This window comes from Oryctolagus cuniculus, chromosome 4 (genome assembly GCF_964237555.1).
Source record: "Oryctolagus cuniculus chromosome 4, mOryCun1.1, whole genome shotgun sequence".
Classification (NCBI taxonomy): Eukaryota; Metazoa; Chordata; class Mammalia; order Lagomorpha; family Leporidae; genus Oryctolagus; species Oryctolagus cuniculus.
The window spans coordinates 2,088,502-2,105,330 of NC_091435.1; the positions used below are offsets into that span (position 1 = coordinate 2,088,502).

Sequence of the window (16,829 nt, forward strand, 5' to 3'; positions counted from 1 at the left end):
GGTCCGTCAGGGAGTGGGGGTCCCACTGCAGGCCCCACCCCGCACCCCCGGGCTCGCCCAGACTCCCGCTGGGGCCTCGGGTGGGGTAAGCCACTGCCTCTGGCGTCCCTCAGGAACCAGGGTTGGTCTCAGCTCCCTGCCTGGGAAAGCAGCAGAGGATGGCCGGGTGCTGGGGCCCTGCACCCACGTGGGAGACTTGGACGGAGCTCCTGGCTCCTGGCTTCGGCAGGGCCCAGCAGATTATGCAGGCCACTTAGGGAGTAAGCCAGTGGATGGAAGATGGATCTCCCCCCACCCCCCCCCACCCCCGCTCTCTTTCAAGTAAGCAAATCTCCATCAAGCGCTCGGCTTGCGAGCTCCTCTCCTGTGCTGTGCTGTTTTCCTGTGTGCCCTGTTCTGACATCAACGCAGGACCCAGAGCAGGCCCTCAGCAGACCCGGCCCCTGTGTGCCCAGCTCAGCGCTCGCAACTGCAGCAGGCAGGCAGGCAGGCGACCCCGTGGCCGCGGCTGGAGGACCACCGCGGGCTTTCTGCGAGTCCCCGGAGGAGCTGAGCTGGGGGGGTGAGTGCCGGTCGGGGAGGGGGGTTGGTGGTCATGGGGACGGGCGGACACTGTGTGTGTGTGTGTGTGTGTGTGTGACAGTGCTGCCCTTGCCCAAGCACAGAAGGTGGGTGGCGGTGAGGCCTGTGCCCTGTGCACGCCCCCACAGTAGCGATCGGGGGGAAGTGTAGCCTAATGGCCAACACGAGGCTGTGGAGCGGCCGCCCTGGCTGCACCTGGGGAAGCAGTGAACCGGCTTCCGGTAACTCTTGGTGTGGAAGCCGCCTGTCCCCGGCCCCGGGCTCAGGCGACTGGTCACAGTGGACGGAAGGCTGGACCCCGGGTCCCGGTGCTGGGCGCCTGTGGGCCAGGAACCTGGCTGCAGGGGAAGCAGGTCCCCGCGTCCTGCCTGACTCCGGGAGTGGAAGGAGCCCCAGCTTGAAGCCACAGGCATCCGGGCATCCGGCGGTGTGTGGGCGGGGCAGGAGTGGGCTGTGTACTTCCCACTTCCAGCGGCCTGGACACCGTCAGAGCAGGGTGGGGGGAGGAGTCCCGGCCGTCCTGGCTGGGACAAATCAGGCTGAGACTGGGGCCATGGCAACCTCGTGGCCTCAGGTCAGAGCTGGAGGGCAGGAGGGACCGGAGCGCGGCGGCCCTCGCCCCGCCTGTGTGTCCGTGCCTCCCTGTGGGACGTGGTCCCACCACCAGGCGCACGGCTCCTCTGGAGAGCGCCAGTCAGCCGTGGATCTCACTGCCACCTGCTCCCTAACAGGGACAGAAAGAGATCTTCCATCTCTGGTTCACCCCCCTGAGGGGCCAAGCTGAAGCCAGGAGCCAGAAAGGTTCTTCCGGGTCTCGCAGCAGGTGCAGGGGCCCAAGGACTTGGGCCATCTTCTACTGCTTTCCCAGGCCATAGCAGACCTGGATTGGAAGAGGAGCAGCCAGGACTCAAACCGGTGCCCATATGTGATGCCAGCACTGCTGGCGGCAGCTTCACCCTGTTAGGGGCTCTTTCAGTCCTCAGGCCGTGGGCAGCAGCAGACCATCTGCATGGACAGGGCCCTCGTGGTGACCTTGCTGGGGACCCCAGGACTGGCGCCCTTCTCCAGGGTCCGGCTCAGGACATCTTCCCACATCTTGCTGGGGCAATCAGGACCCTGTGACCTGAGCGCTGTGAGTGGCCGCCCACGCCCAGCACTGTGCTCCTGGTAGCCCTGGGCCTCATGAATTCCTCAGGGGGCCCAGCTAGTCCTGACCTCCACTGCAGCCACGTCCACCCCTTGTAGCCCCTCCCCTGCCTCCGGTGCCCGCAGGGTGAGGGCCCCTCCAAGGCCCCTGTGCTAAGGCCCACGGCTATCCACTGGTGGCCCCAGGCGGCCAGAATTTCTGTCTGGGCTCCTTCCGGGAGACTGGAGCAGGCAGGGCAGCTGTGGGCAGTCTCCAGGGCCCTTGTCTGCCGCCCCGGCCCTGACCTGACCCCTCTGGGACCCAGGTGCCTGCGAATCAACACCGACCTCTTGCAGGCTCCCATAAGTCGTGTCCACTACTCCTGGCTTGTGGCCTGGCGGGGGTCACCTCGAGGCACAGGGGCCACGGAACAGACGGAGGACCCAGGGGAGGGCAGGGCGAGGCTGGCGGGGCGGGGCCGGAGGTTTTGGTTTCTGCTCATGGGCCTGTTCATTTTGTTCAGAGAATTTTACATATAGTATGCATTTACGTATATTATATATGCGCGTTTTCTCACTTGTATCTGTGGGGACTTCAGCAGGTTCAGGAAAATGGAACGAAAAGGGCAAAATAAAAGACGTGCACTGTTTTTCTGGGCACAAACGTCGTCTTGGTGAGACCCTTGCCCCGACCCCCCCCCCCCCCCGCCCGCCGCTGGGCTCCGGAGGGCGGCCGCGCCTGCGCAGTTCTTGTTCCACTGCTCAGTGCGGAGAAACACTGAGTGAAGCCCAGGAGACAAGGGGCCCAGGAGCCGACCCGCCCGGCGAGTGGGTGCCTAGCGACGCCCCCCAGGACCCCCCAGAGAACTCCAGACCTGGGGCGGCGTCGGGGAGGGGCTCTCTGGGAGTCACTCCGGGGGCGGGGTTCCCTCGTGGGGTGGGGTCCCCCCAGCGGCACAGATGCCCTCCAGAGGGCGGGGTCCCGCTGAACCTTTGGCCCACTGCCTCGGAGCCCCGTCCTGGGAGCAGGTCGTCCTCCGTCTCTGCGCCCCCAGGAAGTCCCCACGGAAACGCCGTGGGCGTCCCCCAACACCTACTCGCGGCCCTGGCTCTGCCCGCCTGCTGGTGCTGCGCGGTGCCGGCGGCACCTTTGCCAGTCTGAGTGGCGGCTGTCGCTTCTGCCGCTAGTCGTCTTTCCTTGTCAACCAGGGGACGGACAGGTGCACCCAGCCTCCGGGCTGGACGGGGGCGTCTGCCCGGTGCGCTGCGTCCTCGGCCCGGCTCGTGGTCTCTTGAGCGCGGCGTCCGTCGGCGGGACGCTGACCCCTCGGGGGACCCCGTCGTCCGCATCAGGCCTCCGTGAGTCCCCTCCCGCCCAAGCTTCCCCACAAATCGAGGTCTGCGCTTGCCTCACGTCCGTGAACCCACGTTGCGGTGACGCGGGCTCCCTTCAAATGGTCGCTTACCCTCCCGATGCCCCACACTGCTTCCTGTGCTGACACGGCCACGAGAGTTTACTTTGAGCAAAAACATTTTTAAATCCGTTTCATAATGTGCACACTCTGAAGAGCCGAGCCCATGTGTGCATGTCGGTGTGTGTGTGCGTTTTATTCTTTTGAAGATTTACATGAAACACAGAGCGGGGGGGGGGGGTGGACAGAGTGGAGAGAGGTCTTCCATCCACTGGTTCACTACTCAAATGGCCACCACAGCCAGGGCTGGGCCAGGCTGAAGCCAGGAGCCAGGAGCTCCATCTGGGTCTCCCCTGTTGGTAGCAGGGGCCCAAGCACTTGGGCCATCTTCCACTGCTTTCCCAGGCCGTTAGCAGGGAGCTGGATCAGAAGTGGAGCAGCCGGGACTCGAACCCGTGCTCATATGGGATGCCGGTGTTGCAGGCAGTGGCTTAACCTGCTGAGCCACGGCGCCGGCCCCTGGATACCTTTGGGTTTTTTGTTTTGTTAAGATTTATTTATTTATTTATTTATTTGAAAGGCAGAGTTACAGGTGTGGGTCCTCCATCCACTTGTCCACTCCCCAGGTGGTCACAATGGCTAGAACTGAGCCGATCCGAAGCCAGAACCAGGAGCTCCTTCCAGGTCTCCCACATGGGTGCAGGGGCCCAAGCAGAGAGCTGGACTGGAAGTGGAGCAGCCGGGACTTGAGCCGGCGCCCATGTGGGATACCGGCACCGCAGGCAACAGCTTTACTATGCTACAGCACCAGCCCCTGGATACCTTTTAAAAAATTTAGGGCTTATTTGTTTGCCCACCATGCTCATTCTTGTCTTATTTTTATTGTCTATATAACAAATTATTTGTAACTATAACATGATTTCTCAAAACATTCTCTTAATACCAAGCATTTAGCTTTTCTTTTAAAAGAAGTGTTTATTTGTTTGTTTGTTTGAAAGGCAGAGTTACAGAGAGAGGAGAGAGAGAGGTCTTCCATCTGCTGGTTCACTCCCCTCAAATGACCACAATGGCCATGGCTGGGCCAGGCCAAAGCCAGGAGCTTCCTCTGGGTCTCCCCTGTTGGTAGCAGGGGCCCAAGCACTTGGTCATCTTCCTCTGCTTTCCCAGGTGCATTAGCAGGGAGCTGGATCAGAAGTAGAGCAGCCGGGACTCAAACCAGAGCCCATTTGGGATGCCAGCATTGCAGGCCTGGGCCCCTTAGCTTCTTGTCAAAGTGTCATTCCCTACTCAGCAAATCTTTGCCGACAGCCCCGGTGCCTGCCCTGGAGGCCCTGGGCTCTCATGTTGAGCAGGACAGGTCCGGGCTGTCCTGTGGGAGTGGGGGCCTGGAGGGGAGACCACAGGCAGCAAGGGGACAGACAAGCAGAAGGGGCTGGTGAGGGCCAGGCCAGAGCCCTGCGGAGCTGAGACCCCCGTCCTCTACGAGGGCTTCCCTGCTGCTGGGACAGAGCCTGGGCTGGGTGTGTAAGGGGGTCTCCCCGGCTCAGCGAAGGCTCACGCCGGGCACCTGCCCCTGCAAACTCACCCTCCAGGCCTGGGGGAAGAGCTCACTCACCCCGCCCCCACCCCCGGTGCCAGCAGGACCATCCCGGGGGACTCCTGCAAAGTCCTGAGACCCCCTGCGAAGCCTGCAGCACGGGGGCTGGGAGACAGAGCCACCCCTGCCCCCGTCCTCACCTCCCCCACACAGCAGCCATGCCTCTGTGCTGGGACCACAGTCTGTCCTGAGACAGCACTCACCGCGCCCTCTGCTCAGGCCCTCCCCACGGCTCCTTCCTCCTCCCAGTGGCCTCAGCCCTGACCCCACCCACCCCCCAAACTTGGGGTCATCACCTTGCTCCCCCGTGCAGTGAGCCTGGTAACAGGCTCAGCAAGCGGAAGAGGCGCAGTGCAAGCTCCCGAATGAATGAACGGACAGAGCGAGCGCGCGAGCGACGTGGGCCTGAGAGCTGGGGACAAGAAGCAGACCTGACCTGGCAGGCTCCAGCGGAGGGACGGTGGTGCCAGGCCCTGGGGTGGCACCCAGCTCGCTGTCCTCAGCCTAGGGCGTGGGGGGGCACAGGTGCATCGGGCGGACCCCAAAGCACAGCGACGCAAAAGCCCATGGTGGGGGGCAGGGGATTTTATTTCACAGCACTGGAGACTTCCTGGTCCTCATCCTGGCGTGCGTGCAGGCTGGCCGAGTCCACCGCGGCGGGCATGGCCGTCCCGGTCAGGAGGGGAAGGGCGGAGCCTCAGCCAGCGGGCGGGACAAGCTCTGGATGGCCCAGTGCAGGATGCCGTCGAAGGAGTGCTGTGGGACAGGGCGGTGGGCAGAGCCAGGGTGGCCCCTCACCCCAGGCGGGGCCGTGCCCATCAGGGGAGGGCCCTGTCCAAGGCAGTTCAGCCCCACCCCGCGGTTCTGCTGCTGGGGCCAGCTCTGTCCCCAGCAGGATCAGGGCACTCATGGGGGATTAAGTGACTCTGGCCGCAGGAGGCTGCCGCCTTGGGGGGCTCGCAAGCCCACCCCTCAGCTCTCCCACTCACCCAGTGACTGCCCACCTCCCGCCTCTCAGCCCCCAGGGTCCCCAGCACAGGGCAGTCAGGGTGTCAGGGTGTCCTCCTGACAACAACGCAGCTGGGAAAACCTCGTTGCCTTCCCAGGGAGCCCACCTGTTCCCCTTCCAGACCTGAGCTGAGGGCAGTGCCAGAGACCCTCCTAGGACCAGGTGCGGGGACCACCCCCCACCCCCAGGGGGAAAGCACCAGGCATCTCGTTGGATCCCGGGCCTTGTGGGCCTGCAGAAAAGGGGAGGGGCTCCTGCATGGGCGTGGCCACCCAGCACATCCCCGGGAGCAGGGAGGGTGGGGGTTTGCTGCCTCCATGGCAGCAGGTGCGCCCAGAGTCTGGTGGGCCCAGATGCTCGGTGGTAGCTATGGGGGCCAGGCAGCAGGTGCAGCTGGGCCAGGCGGTGCCATACCTCACTCAGCAGGGACTCCAGGTCATCCCTGTGCAGGGCGGCCTCAGGGCCCACAGACTCATCTGGGACCTGGTGCCCGGGGAAGGGGAGAGGTCACTTTAAACACCAGGCCGCTGGGGACATCAGCACAGAAGCCCACAGGGCCTGGGGCAGCGGGGGTGCCACGGTGCTGTCCCCAGTGGCTGCTGCCAGGGTGTGAGGGAGACCCACTCAGTATTGGGGATGCTGAGAAGGGGCCTGGGGTCTGCAACTCATCACCAACATTAAACAGCACCCTAAGGAGCAAGGGTCCCAGCAGCTGAGCACAGAGACCCCAGGAGGCCACGGGGAAGTGGCTGGGGGTGAGGGCCCCAGGAAAGCTGCCTGGAGGTAGTGGCATTTGGCCCACTGGGGGCAGGAGATGGGGGCAGGGGGTGTCCATAGCGTGGGCCCAATGGCGGGGTGGAGCCTGCACACTGGGTGCTGCCATGTCACCACCCCGGAGGCTCCCGCACAGGAACCCAGGACACACATGACACCTCATCCGACCAAGGAGAGCGGGGCCAGGACAAAGAGCCTGGGGCCCAGCCCTCTGCCTCTGCAGGGGCCCTAGCTGCCCCGAGCTCCCTGCAGCCCACGCGGGTCCCACCCCGCTCCGGGGCAGCACTGACCTTGGCGGGCCCGGGAGTTGGACAGGCGGGACTCGGGCTGGGCCCCGCCAGCCCCGGAACCGGCGCGGAGTCTCGGGTGCAGGACTTGCAGTGTGCGCGGGTTCTGCGGCGGAGGGGCGCGCAGCCGTGGGCTGGGCGGGGACGCCGCGGGGGGGGGGGCTGACCCCCGGCCCCGCCCGCTCCCCCACTCCATCCCCCCCTCCCGCAGGCAGGCACTCACCCGGGCCGCGGCGCGCTCCCCGGAAAGTGGCATCGCCAGTGGAAAGCGGCGGCGCAGTGCGCGCACCGCAGCGCACCCACGCCGTCCCCACACACCCCGCACCGCGCTCCAGGCGTCGGGCCCTGCGGGAGGGCGACAGCGCGGCGACGCGGGGGTGGGGGCGGGAGACCAAACCCTAGCTCCCCTCACGGTCTGCCTGGGTCCAGCCAGAGACAGACCAGGGTGCGCGCGCCCTGCGCCCCCCAGAGGAGGGGACTGGGGCTCCCAGCCGTGCAGAGCCAATGCCGGCCTCGTTGTCCTGCCTGGAGCTCCGGGCGGGGTTTCGGGAGCAAGCAGGAAAAGCCGCCCGGGAGCCTCCCCTCCCACCCGGTCCCCAGCTGCAGCGGCCAGCCCGGCCCCTCCCCTCATTCTGCACATCTCAGTTCCTCCAACTGCCCTTGGTCCTGAGCCCCTCACCTGCTGCCCCTCGGGGCCGGCGCTCAGTAGGGGGCTCAGGGCCACCGGGGCCAGCATGGGTAGGGGGGGTGCCGATGGAGGGGCCAGCAGGTGTGTGCAGGTGAGGGCAGTGTCCATGCCGGCCGCGGGCTCCCTGGGCAGGCCTCTTCCTTCCTCTCCAGCCGGCAGCCCCGGGGGGACCTGGAACCCAAGGGTCAGCTCTTGGAGGGGCTGCAGGGGCCCTGCCCAGCACCACCAGGAGGCAGGGTGGACAGGGAGGGAGCCATACTGGGCCAGAAGGAGCGGGCGCCAGTGCCAGCTCGTGGTCCTCAGGGCCTAGGGCCCTTTCCCATCTGAAAATAGGACGCCCAGTGGCCTCGGGCTGTCAGCTCGTGTCACACCCCGGTGTGGGACCAGCCCACGCCCCCAGCCAGAGCCCTGAGACAGAGGAAGGGCCCAGTGCAGCTCAGCCCACCAGGCTGGGGATGGGCTTGGGAGTAGCCGGGCAGGGGGGCAGGAGGGGCTGATCCCCCCCCCCGCAGTGGGCCAGTGCATACCGGGGTCTCTGCAGGCAGCTCCTGGGGCCGCAGCTCCTCAGCCTGGGGCGGGCCCCGCTGGACTCTGCCCTGAAGGCAGCTGGAGCACCTCCAGGTACCGCTGCACGTGTGGTCACCGGTCAGACGCATGCAGGACAAAGCAGAGGGGCCAAGGACTCCACCCGCAGGTGTGACACTGACCCCCCCCCCCCCGGCGGGGTGGCCCCTGCCAGCGCCATCAGCGTCCTCTTGAGTGCTTCTCTGATGCCCACTCACCAGCAAGGCCTGTGCCCCCCAGGGCCAGGCCTGGTTCCACGGTCTCATTTACATCCTGGGACCACCCATGCTCCCTCGGGGAGGGGTGCCCAGCAAAGAAGGAGCGGGTCACGGGCAGGTGGGAGTAGGGAGGAAGAAGCCGCCATCGCTGCCAGGAGCTGAGTGAAGACCCCGGTCCACTGGCTCAGCGACGGGGAACTGAACTCAGAGATCCGGCAGAGATCCGGCGGCGAGCGAGCGGCAAACAGAGCCCAGGGCTGGGACAGGGGTCTCTGGACCCCGGCAGGGGCCTCTCTTGATGGGTCCCTCGCACTGGTGGGCAACACCACCAGCCTGTAGGGGTGCAGCTCCGGGGCCCCGTGCTTGCAGATGGGGCTGGGACGGGGCTTCTAGAAGGAGCAGCTGCCCACAGGGGTTCCGGCAGCTGGGGGAGACAGGCGGCATGGCCGTTCTGCCTTGCTGCTCTCAGGGCCCAGTGTGGGGCATGGAGGGAGAACCCCAAGAACCCAAATCAAAGACCTTCCGAGTGGGTGTTGCCTCCTGCACCAGGAAGCCGGCAGCCTGGTGGTGCTGGGGGAGGGGCGGCCACAGACTCACCTGGGCACGTCCCGCAGCGGGGGGCACAGGCAGGCCAGGTGGAAGGCCCGGGGGCAGCCGTCACAGCAGATGAGCTCCCCGCCGTCCCGGCACACGGCACACTCGTCCTCATTCTTCTGACGCCGGGGACAGTCACCCATGCAGACCCGGGGGGCACGGAGCAGCACTGCCCAAGGAGCCCCCGCGTCCCCTCGCCACCCCCCTGCCGCTCGCTGGCCTGAAGTCCCGCCCGCCTGCCCCATCCAGGCCCCAGCTGTCCCCTCGCCTGCCCACCCCGCAGAGGTCCACCAGGTGGCCCCGCACAGCAGCGGCCACACCCTTGCTAGCTCTTCCCCAGACCCCTGTGCTCAGGGCGGGCCCTGTCCAGGCCCAGGGCTGGGGCCGGCAGAGGGTGTGGCGCCAGGGTGTGTGGGTCTGTAACCGACCCACCCGGCAGACGCGGCCACACGGTTCCGCCGCTGGGGGCACAGGACAAGCTTCGCGCTCCCGGTGGACGCTCCCCACTCACACCAGGACCCCGCCCCCCCCCACCCCACCCCCGCTCAGACCCCAGGACTCAGGAGCCTGGGACGCCCGCCTTCCTTTGACGTCTCACATCTCAGCACTTGTGTCTTCAGAAAAGACCTCCCATCCACTGCAGGGGCCCAGGACCAGGGACAAGGCCACCTGCGGGGACCCGGGGAGGACAGGGCTTGTCCCGGGGTCTCCTTGTTACCTGGTGGGGCTGGGGCTCGCTGGGGAGGTCCGGAGGGGCGGGGGCCCTGCCCTGCTGGCCTGCCCTCGGCTCGCCTCCACCCTGGGAGAGGGAAGAGGGTCACGGGCTGGGCAGGGCCTGGGCAGCAAGTGGCCGCTGTGGGGGGGCGGCCGTGGGACCATGGGAGTCCCTCCCCTAGGCACACTCACGGGGGCAGTGGCTGCAGCTCCCTTGGCTCGGACGGGGGGCTTTGGGCCACTGCCCCCGCGGGTCCTGTTCTTCCCACTGCCGGGGTCTTCAAACTTGGTGGGAGTGTAAAACTCGCCCCCAACCTGGATGCACTTCTTGGAGCCCCCTGGGAGGAGACGCCCACTAGTCCCGGGCAGAGAGCTCGCCCTTCCCCACGGCTGTTCCAGCAGCCACCACAGCCCAGCCACGAATGGGGCCAGGTGCTGGGTGCAGGAGGGGACTCCGCTGGGGGCCGCACTGAGCTGCCTGGCATCCCCAGGAGCCCCGCGCGCCCAGAACCTCGGCACAGGACCCTGTTTGCAAGTGAGGTCTTGGTAGCTGCAACCAGCAAGGACATGGTCGTGTTGGACCCTACACCCAATGATGCGTGAGAGGAGGGGACAGGGACACGGAGGAGGGGACAGGGACACAGAGGAGGGGGTACAGGGACATGGAGGAGGGGACAGGGACACAGAGGAGGGGCCACAGGGACACAGAGGAGGGGCCACAGGGACACAGAGGAGGGACAGGGACACAGAGGAGGGGCCACAGGGACACAGAGGAGGGGACAGGGACACAGAGGAGGGGACAGGGACATGGAGGAGGAGGGACAGGGACACAGAGGAGAGGGTACAGGGACACAGAGGAGGGGACAGGGACACGGAGGAGGGGACAGGGACACAGAGGAGGGGGTACAGGGACATGGAGGAGGGGACAGGGACACGGAGGAGGGGACAGGGACACAGAGGAGGGGGTACAGGGACATGGAGGAGGGAAAGGGACATGGAGGAGGGACAGGGACATGGAGGAGGGAAAGGGACATGGAGGAGGGGCCACAGGGACATGGAGGAGGGGACACAGGGACACAGAGGAGGGGACAGGGACACAGAGGAGGGGACAGGGACACAGAGGAGGGGACAGGGACACGGAGGAGGAGGGACAGGGACACAGAGGAGGGACAGGGACATGGAGGAGGGACAGGGACACGGAGGAGGGGCCACAGGGACACGGAGGAGGGACAGGGACACGGAGGAGGGGACAGGGACACGGAGGAGGGGCCACAGGGACACGGAGGAGGGACAGGGACATGGAGGAGGGGACAGGGACATGGAGGAGGGACAGGGACATGGAGGAGGGGACAGGGACACGGAGGAGGGGACAGGGACACGGAGGAGGGGCCACAGGGACACGGAGGAGGGACAGGGACATGGAGGAGGGACAGGGACACGGAGGAGGGGACAGGGACACGGAGGAGGGGCCACAGGGACACGGAGGAGGGGACAGGGACATGGAGGAGGGACAGGGACATGGAGGAGGGGACAGGGACACGGAGGAGGGACAGGGACATGGAGGAGGGACAGGGACATGGAGGAGGGACAGGGACATGGAGGAGGGGACAGGGACACGGAGGAGGGGCCACAGGGACACGGGGGAGGGGGTACAGGGACATGGAGGAGGGGGTACAGGGACACGGGGGAGGGAACAGGGACACGGAAGAGGGGGTACAGGGACAGGGAAGAGGGGGTACAGGGACACGGAGGAGGGGCCACAGGGACATGGGGGAGGGGCCACAGGGACATGGGGGAGGGGACACAGGGACATGGGGGAGGGGACACGGGGACACAGAGGCAGACTGGCTGAGGCCACCACAACCAAGGAGCAGGGGTCACTCACAGCCACCGGAGCTGGGGGCAGGGGGTCCTCCCAGAGCTGGAGACAGGGGGTCCTCCCAGAGCCAGGGGTCAGGGGTCCTCCCAGAGCCAGGGTCAGGGGTCCTCCCAGAGCTGGAGATAAGGGGTCCTCCCAGAGCCAGGGGTCAGGGGTCCTCCCAGAGCTGGAGACAGGGGGTCCTCCCAGAGCCAGGGGTCAGGGGTCCTCCCAGAGCCAGGGTCAGGGGGTCCTCCCAGAGCTGGAGACGGGGGTCCTCCCAGAGCCAGGGTCAGGGGGTCCTCCCAGAGCTGGAGACAAGGGGTCCTCCCAGAGCCAGGGTCAGGGGGTCCCCCCAGAGCCTTTAGAGGAAGCCTGGCTTGGCCACCTCCTTGATTCTGGGGCTCCTGCCGTCACTGGCGTGCGACCAGCTGTCCCCACAGCCCTTGGATCTCCCGTGGGCCCAGTCCTAGTGCCGTGAGACTATGGCACAGAGGGGACGCTATGATAGCGACTGTGGACAGAGGGACAGGATGGCCACAGTGGCACCCTGCAACCAGCGCTGGTGGCTGTATGCCGCCTTTGCCATAGTCAGCCTCCTGGGGCTTTGGGGGGAGCCCGGTGTGAGGCCCCGGTCGTCAGAGGGGCTCAGCAGCAGCAGGACTTGCCAGGGCCCAGCTCACACAGGAGGTGACCTGGACCCCTGGGCTCCAGGCCCACAGACGGACACCCCTGCCCCCCCCGCTTCAGGGGAGCCCCCAGGCGCTGCTCCTCTCCTCCCAAGCTGGCAGGCTCGGGGCAGGTGGGGTGCTGGGGGCAGCCCCGTCTTCTCTGGGGCTCCCAGGGACCAAAGGGCAGGCCAGCACCCACCCTGGAGCCCTGGAAGCCTCCCCCTCCTCTCCCCTCCCCTCCCCCTTCTCCTCCCTCCCCCCCCTCCCCTCTACCTGACTCAAACACCTGCTGGATGAGGACCCCCTCGACGTCGCCGGCGGACACAGCCACAGCTCTCTGCACAGAGGCCGACATGGTCTGAATTCCTGGGGAGGGGCCGCCCACACAGGGTGGTCAGTCAGCCGGGAACACGGTTCCCCTGCGGACCCACTCCGCGGGCAGCCCCCAGGTGAATGTAGACACGCAGGGCGGAGGGTGTGCACACATGTGTGTGCGGTGCTGTGTGCATGTGTGTGGTGGTGTGTGCATGCGTGTGCGGGCAGCCGTGTCAGCAGAGCAGAAGGCACTGGGTGGGAGTGACCAGGGAGGGCCCCTGACATGCCCTGCCTTGTGCTGGAAGGGACACCAGGGTCCCAGGCCCAGCCCTCAGGGTGAGCTCCGGGCTCCTGGGCACTGGGGAGGGGAGGTCCAGGGACAGCAGGGACAGGGATGTTCCTGGCTGCGTCCAGGCCCTGGGGTGGGGGCTGGGGAGGCGGGGCCCAGATTGGGTACATAGGGGAAGTGCAGGGCACGTGGGGGTGGCTGGCCGGGCCATGCTGGACCCAAAGCGTCCCCTCTTTCCTGGGTCTGGACACACAGCTGAGGTGGTCGGGATGAGGCGCCAGGCCTGCATGGCCTGGGTCCCAGGACAAGACCCCGAAGGGCCCTGCCCAGCCACAGACTGCACCGCCCCAGGAGCAGAGTCTGCACCCACCGTTCCCCAGCGGGGGGCGCTGTGGCTCCGCGTGGCTCTCTGGCTTCTTGGGGGGCCTGGCCTTGGGCTGGGAACCTGCAAGGGGGAATTGTGGCAGCCTGGGTGGGCTGGCAGGGCTGGGGGCACAGCCGCAGGGTGGGGCCGGGGGCTGGGTCTCCCTGACTCCCCTGGGTCCCTGGCCTCTACCAGGCTTGGGTTCCCTTCCGGGTAAGAAGATGAACCTCCGGGAACACTGTAATCAGGATGTGGTTGGGAGGGGAGGGGGCTCTCTCAGGCCCCTCGGTGTGACTCTCAGTGCCCACGGCACGGCCCTGAGCCCAGGGGGCGGCCAGCAGGGGACAGGGCATGGCGGGGTTGTCAGGCTGGGTGGTGGTGGTGAGGGGAGATCCGTGACCCGGACGGGCTCCCCCTGCCGGCTACCTGGGCTGGAGATAGCCCTGGGGGTCAGGGCTGCCGGCACCGCGGCTCCAGGCTCCTCCAGCGCCCTCCTCTTGGCGGGCAGTCTGGGCGGCAGGACTGAGACTTTGGGCACAGCCGGGGGCTTCCTCCCCTTCCGCGGCTGGCTGAGGTCCAGGTCTGTGGTCCACGGGCAGGAGCAGGGTTCCAGCCTCAGAGCCTTTCCCCAGGGGGCAGCCCCCAGCACGGCCCCACCCCCAGGGGCAGCGGAGGACGGCCCAGGCCCACCTCGGGGGAAGCTGTCCAGGACGGCCTGCAGCCGGGCGTATCTCTCCAGGTTGTAGTCCTTAAAGAGAACCTTCCAGAAGTCCAGGATGGCCGCGGCGTCCTGGGTCAGGAGCCAGGACAGCAGGGCGTGGAAGGCCTGGGGGCAGCCCTCCTTCTCCTTCAGGCGCAACGTCTCCTGCAGCAAGGGGGTCCCCGATGCCACCAGCATCCTGCTGTCGCACCCCACCAGGCGGGAGGGCCCGCTCGTGGGTGTGGGGTGGGAAGGGCGCTGAGGGTGAGGCCCGGCCCCTGGAGTCCGCCGGGAGGTCTTGAGGAAGGGGCTCTGGGGCCAGGGGAGCCTCCTTGGCTTGTGGGTGGGGGATGCGGGGTCCCACCTGGAACTTGTCCTCGGGGACCACGTCGTGGTCGGCCAGCGCGTGCAGCAGCGGGAAGGCGCTGTCCACGGCCACGGCGATCTCCGTGCGGTGCAGTCTCAGGAGGCGGCGCAGCGCCGCGTCCCCTCCCGCCCGGGCCTCGCCGGCCATCGAGTCGCAGGACCCCGAGCTGGGGCGGGCAGCGCCGGGCGTGGTGCTTCCTGGGGCGCTCTCACACTCCCGGAGCCCTCTCCCAGCCTCGGGTGCGTCCCCAGGGTCCCACTCAGTGGTGTCCGGGCTGAGCGCCCCGCGCTCCCCGCGCCAGGCGAGCACCCGCGCGGACACTGCGCCTGCACCTGCGCGCTGGCTGTTATACCCGGCGCGACCCGACCCGGGAAGCCAGGCAGGGTGGGAACCTGGAGGAGCGGCCCCGCCCCCGCCCCTTTCCTCCGCAAATGGAGCTCCTGGACCCAGGGCTGTGGCTGAGACCTGGGAGCAGGGAACCCGCTGAGGGGAGGGCTCGGAGACCCCCACCCCGGCTTCCCTATCTGGGGTCCTGCCTTTCTGGCCAAAGGAATCAGGAGAGGAGCCCCGAGCCGCACAGGGGCTGCCCAGATAAGCGGGCCTCTGAGTGGACACAAGAAACCTCCGCGGGGCTGGGTGGGGCACCTGACAAGGAGAGGTCAAGGTCACAGCCTCCTCACAGGTGCACCCATGTCCTTGGCTGGACTCCGATGGCGTGGGCTGGCGTCCACAGCCTCCTGTTGGAGATTAGCAGAGACTGGGGGAGTTTCGGACTTTCCAGCCTGCCAAGGGGCTTCCCGCAACAGCCCCTCCCGGCAGGTGGGCCGGAGCCGCCCAGGCTGTGTGGAGACTGCCCCCCAGCTCTGAGGAGCGGACTCAGGCTCCGTGACTGAACCACCCCACTTCGTCACACAGCCAGGAGGGGCAGAGCCAAGATTTGGATCACAGAGGACAGATGGACAGACGGACAGACCATCTGCAGACTTGGCATGCCCAGGTCACACAGGGCTCATCAGCCTGCCGAGAGGCGAGAGGGCAGGGCCGAGGGGGAGGTGGGGGCTGCCCCTTGTCCCTCACCCAAGCCGAGAGCCAGGGCCTCCCCCACACAGCAGGGGGAGGCTCCATGCTGTGTGGCCCCAGCAGGGGTGGCCTCGGGGACACAAGGCACCAGTCAGGAAGGCCCTGGGTGCCCTGATGACAGTTGTCAGACTCTGCCACCCGCGCCACCCTGTGCCTCTTTCCCCATTGTGAGGACAACGTCGGCTTCCTGCTGGAGCGGGGCGGTCACTGCGCTGGCATCCAGGTCAGGAAGGGCACGAAGTCCCCAGCCAGCCTGCTGTCCCCACCGAGGAAGGGCACGAAGTCCCCAGCCAGCCTGCTGTCCCCACCGAGGAAGGGCACGCAAGTCCCCAGCCAGCCTGCTGTCCCCACTGAGTGCCCCAGCGGGTGGGTGCCGAGCCCCCCGGACACGGCGAGCCCCCTCCCGGACACAGCGGTGGTCACTGCCTCAGCCCCCGTTCCTCCTCCTCAGCACACCCCGGCCAAGAGCCCGGATGGAAGCCACGTTCTCAGAAAACCAGGGGCGGGCTCACGATGCGTCCTCCTTACAGACCTGGCTGCCTGCCAGCAGGCCGACCCCATGCCCAGCTTCCGGGCCCTTCTCTGGGCATCGGCCACCTCTGTGGTGGGAACCTTTGTGCGACCCCCACGCACGGCGGGGGCTTCAGTGGTGACCAAGTCTGTGAGTGGCATCAGTGCCCCATAAGAGAGGCGAGAGGTGGCCACCCGTGGGGAGAGGGCCCCCGACACCGCGCCCCAGAACGCTGGTCCTGCACCTGCACCTGAGTTGTGAGACGCCAGTGACCATTTGTCCAAGCTGCCCAGGCCGAGGCGCTTCGTTACAGCAGGGCGGTGCCGGCACCTGCTGTCTCAGGTTCACCCTCGCCCAGCCTCCCTCCCCCTCCTGCTCGGGGCGTGCTGCGCAGACCACAGCTCCCACAGGTGGCTTCTCGGCACAGGTTGGACCCTCACCCAGAGGGCAGCATGCCTGGCCGGGTTCCCCGAGAGCCCTGGGTAGTGCTGGGTGGGGTGGGGACCCCCGTCCCTGCCCCCAGGACGGCACCGGGCACCGTCAGCTCACGAGCAGCCCAGAGCCTACACTCTGGGGTACACTGTCAGGAGGCTCCCCCCTCGGTGGGGTCCAAGATGGCCCACGGAGGCAACAGGTCAGAGACCCTGAAGCTGGGCCCACCCCCTGCCATGTGGAATCGAGGGGCTGGGGGTGCTGCTCGGCTCACGGCCAGGTCCCTGGCTGGGCGGGGGGCTCGTGGCCTGCCTCTGACTGGCCGGCGGTAGGGACTGGCGAGCACAGCCCGTGGGCTGCCTGCAGGTGGTGCGCACCTGTTTCCTGGGCCCAGAGCTCCTGGCAAAGCAGAGCCCAGGACCAGCAGGCTGTTAGGCCCGGGGGTCGCGGTGACCTGGTGGGCCGTGGCCCCCCGCCCACAGTGACCTCGGTCCCGGCCCTGGGCTCAGTGAGTTGTCACCAGGTGGCGGATTTGCTGCAGCTCAGGGAGCAGCCTGGGGGCTCAGCGCGCACCGCGTCGGGGGAGGGGACCGGTGTCCCTGTGCCAGGGAAGCCCCCGCCCCCGACCTCTCCACGGGCGGCAGCTGCAGCTCCGTTGACTTCGTGTTGTTTGTGCGC

At 67.3% G+C, this 16,829-nt stretch overlaps 1 protein-coding gene across 1 annotated transcript; it reads right to left on the reverse strand.

Annotated features, from left to right (window-relative positions):
• Positions 1 to 4,075: 4,075 nt before the first annotated feature.
• AIRE (autoimmune regulator) lies at positions 4,076 to 14,275 on the reverse strand. The gene is made up of 14 exons (XM_051839923.2): positions 14,126 to 14,275; positions 13,752 to 13,926; positions 13,488 to 13,643; positions 13,068 to 13,142; positions 12,367 to 12,459; positions 9,757 to 9,902; positions 9,569 to 9,649; positions 8,854 to 8,969; positions 8,002 to 8,101; positions 7,466 to 7,645; positions 7,010 to 7,131; positions 6,790 to 6,892; positions 6,140 to 6,208; positions 4,076 to 5,472 (listed from the first exon to the last, which is right to left on the reverse strand). Exons 1-14 carry the CDS (start codon positions 14,273 to 14,275, stop codon positions 5,392 to 5,394), a joined length of 1,647 nt encoding a protein of 548 aa, XP_051695883.1. The 3' UTR covers positions 4,076 to 5,391.
• Positions 14,276 to 16,829: the final 2,554 nt, after the last annotated feature.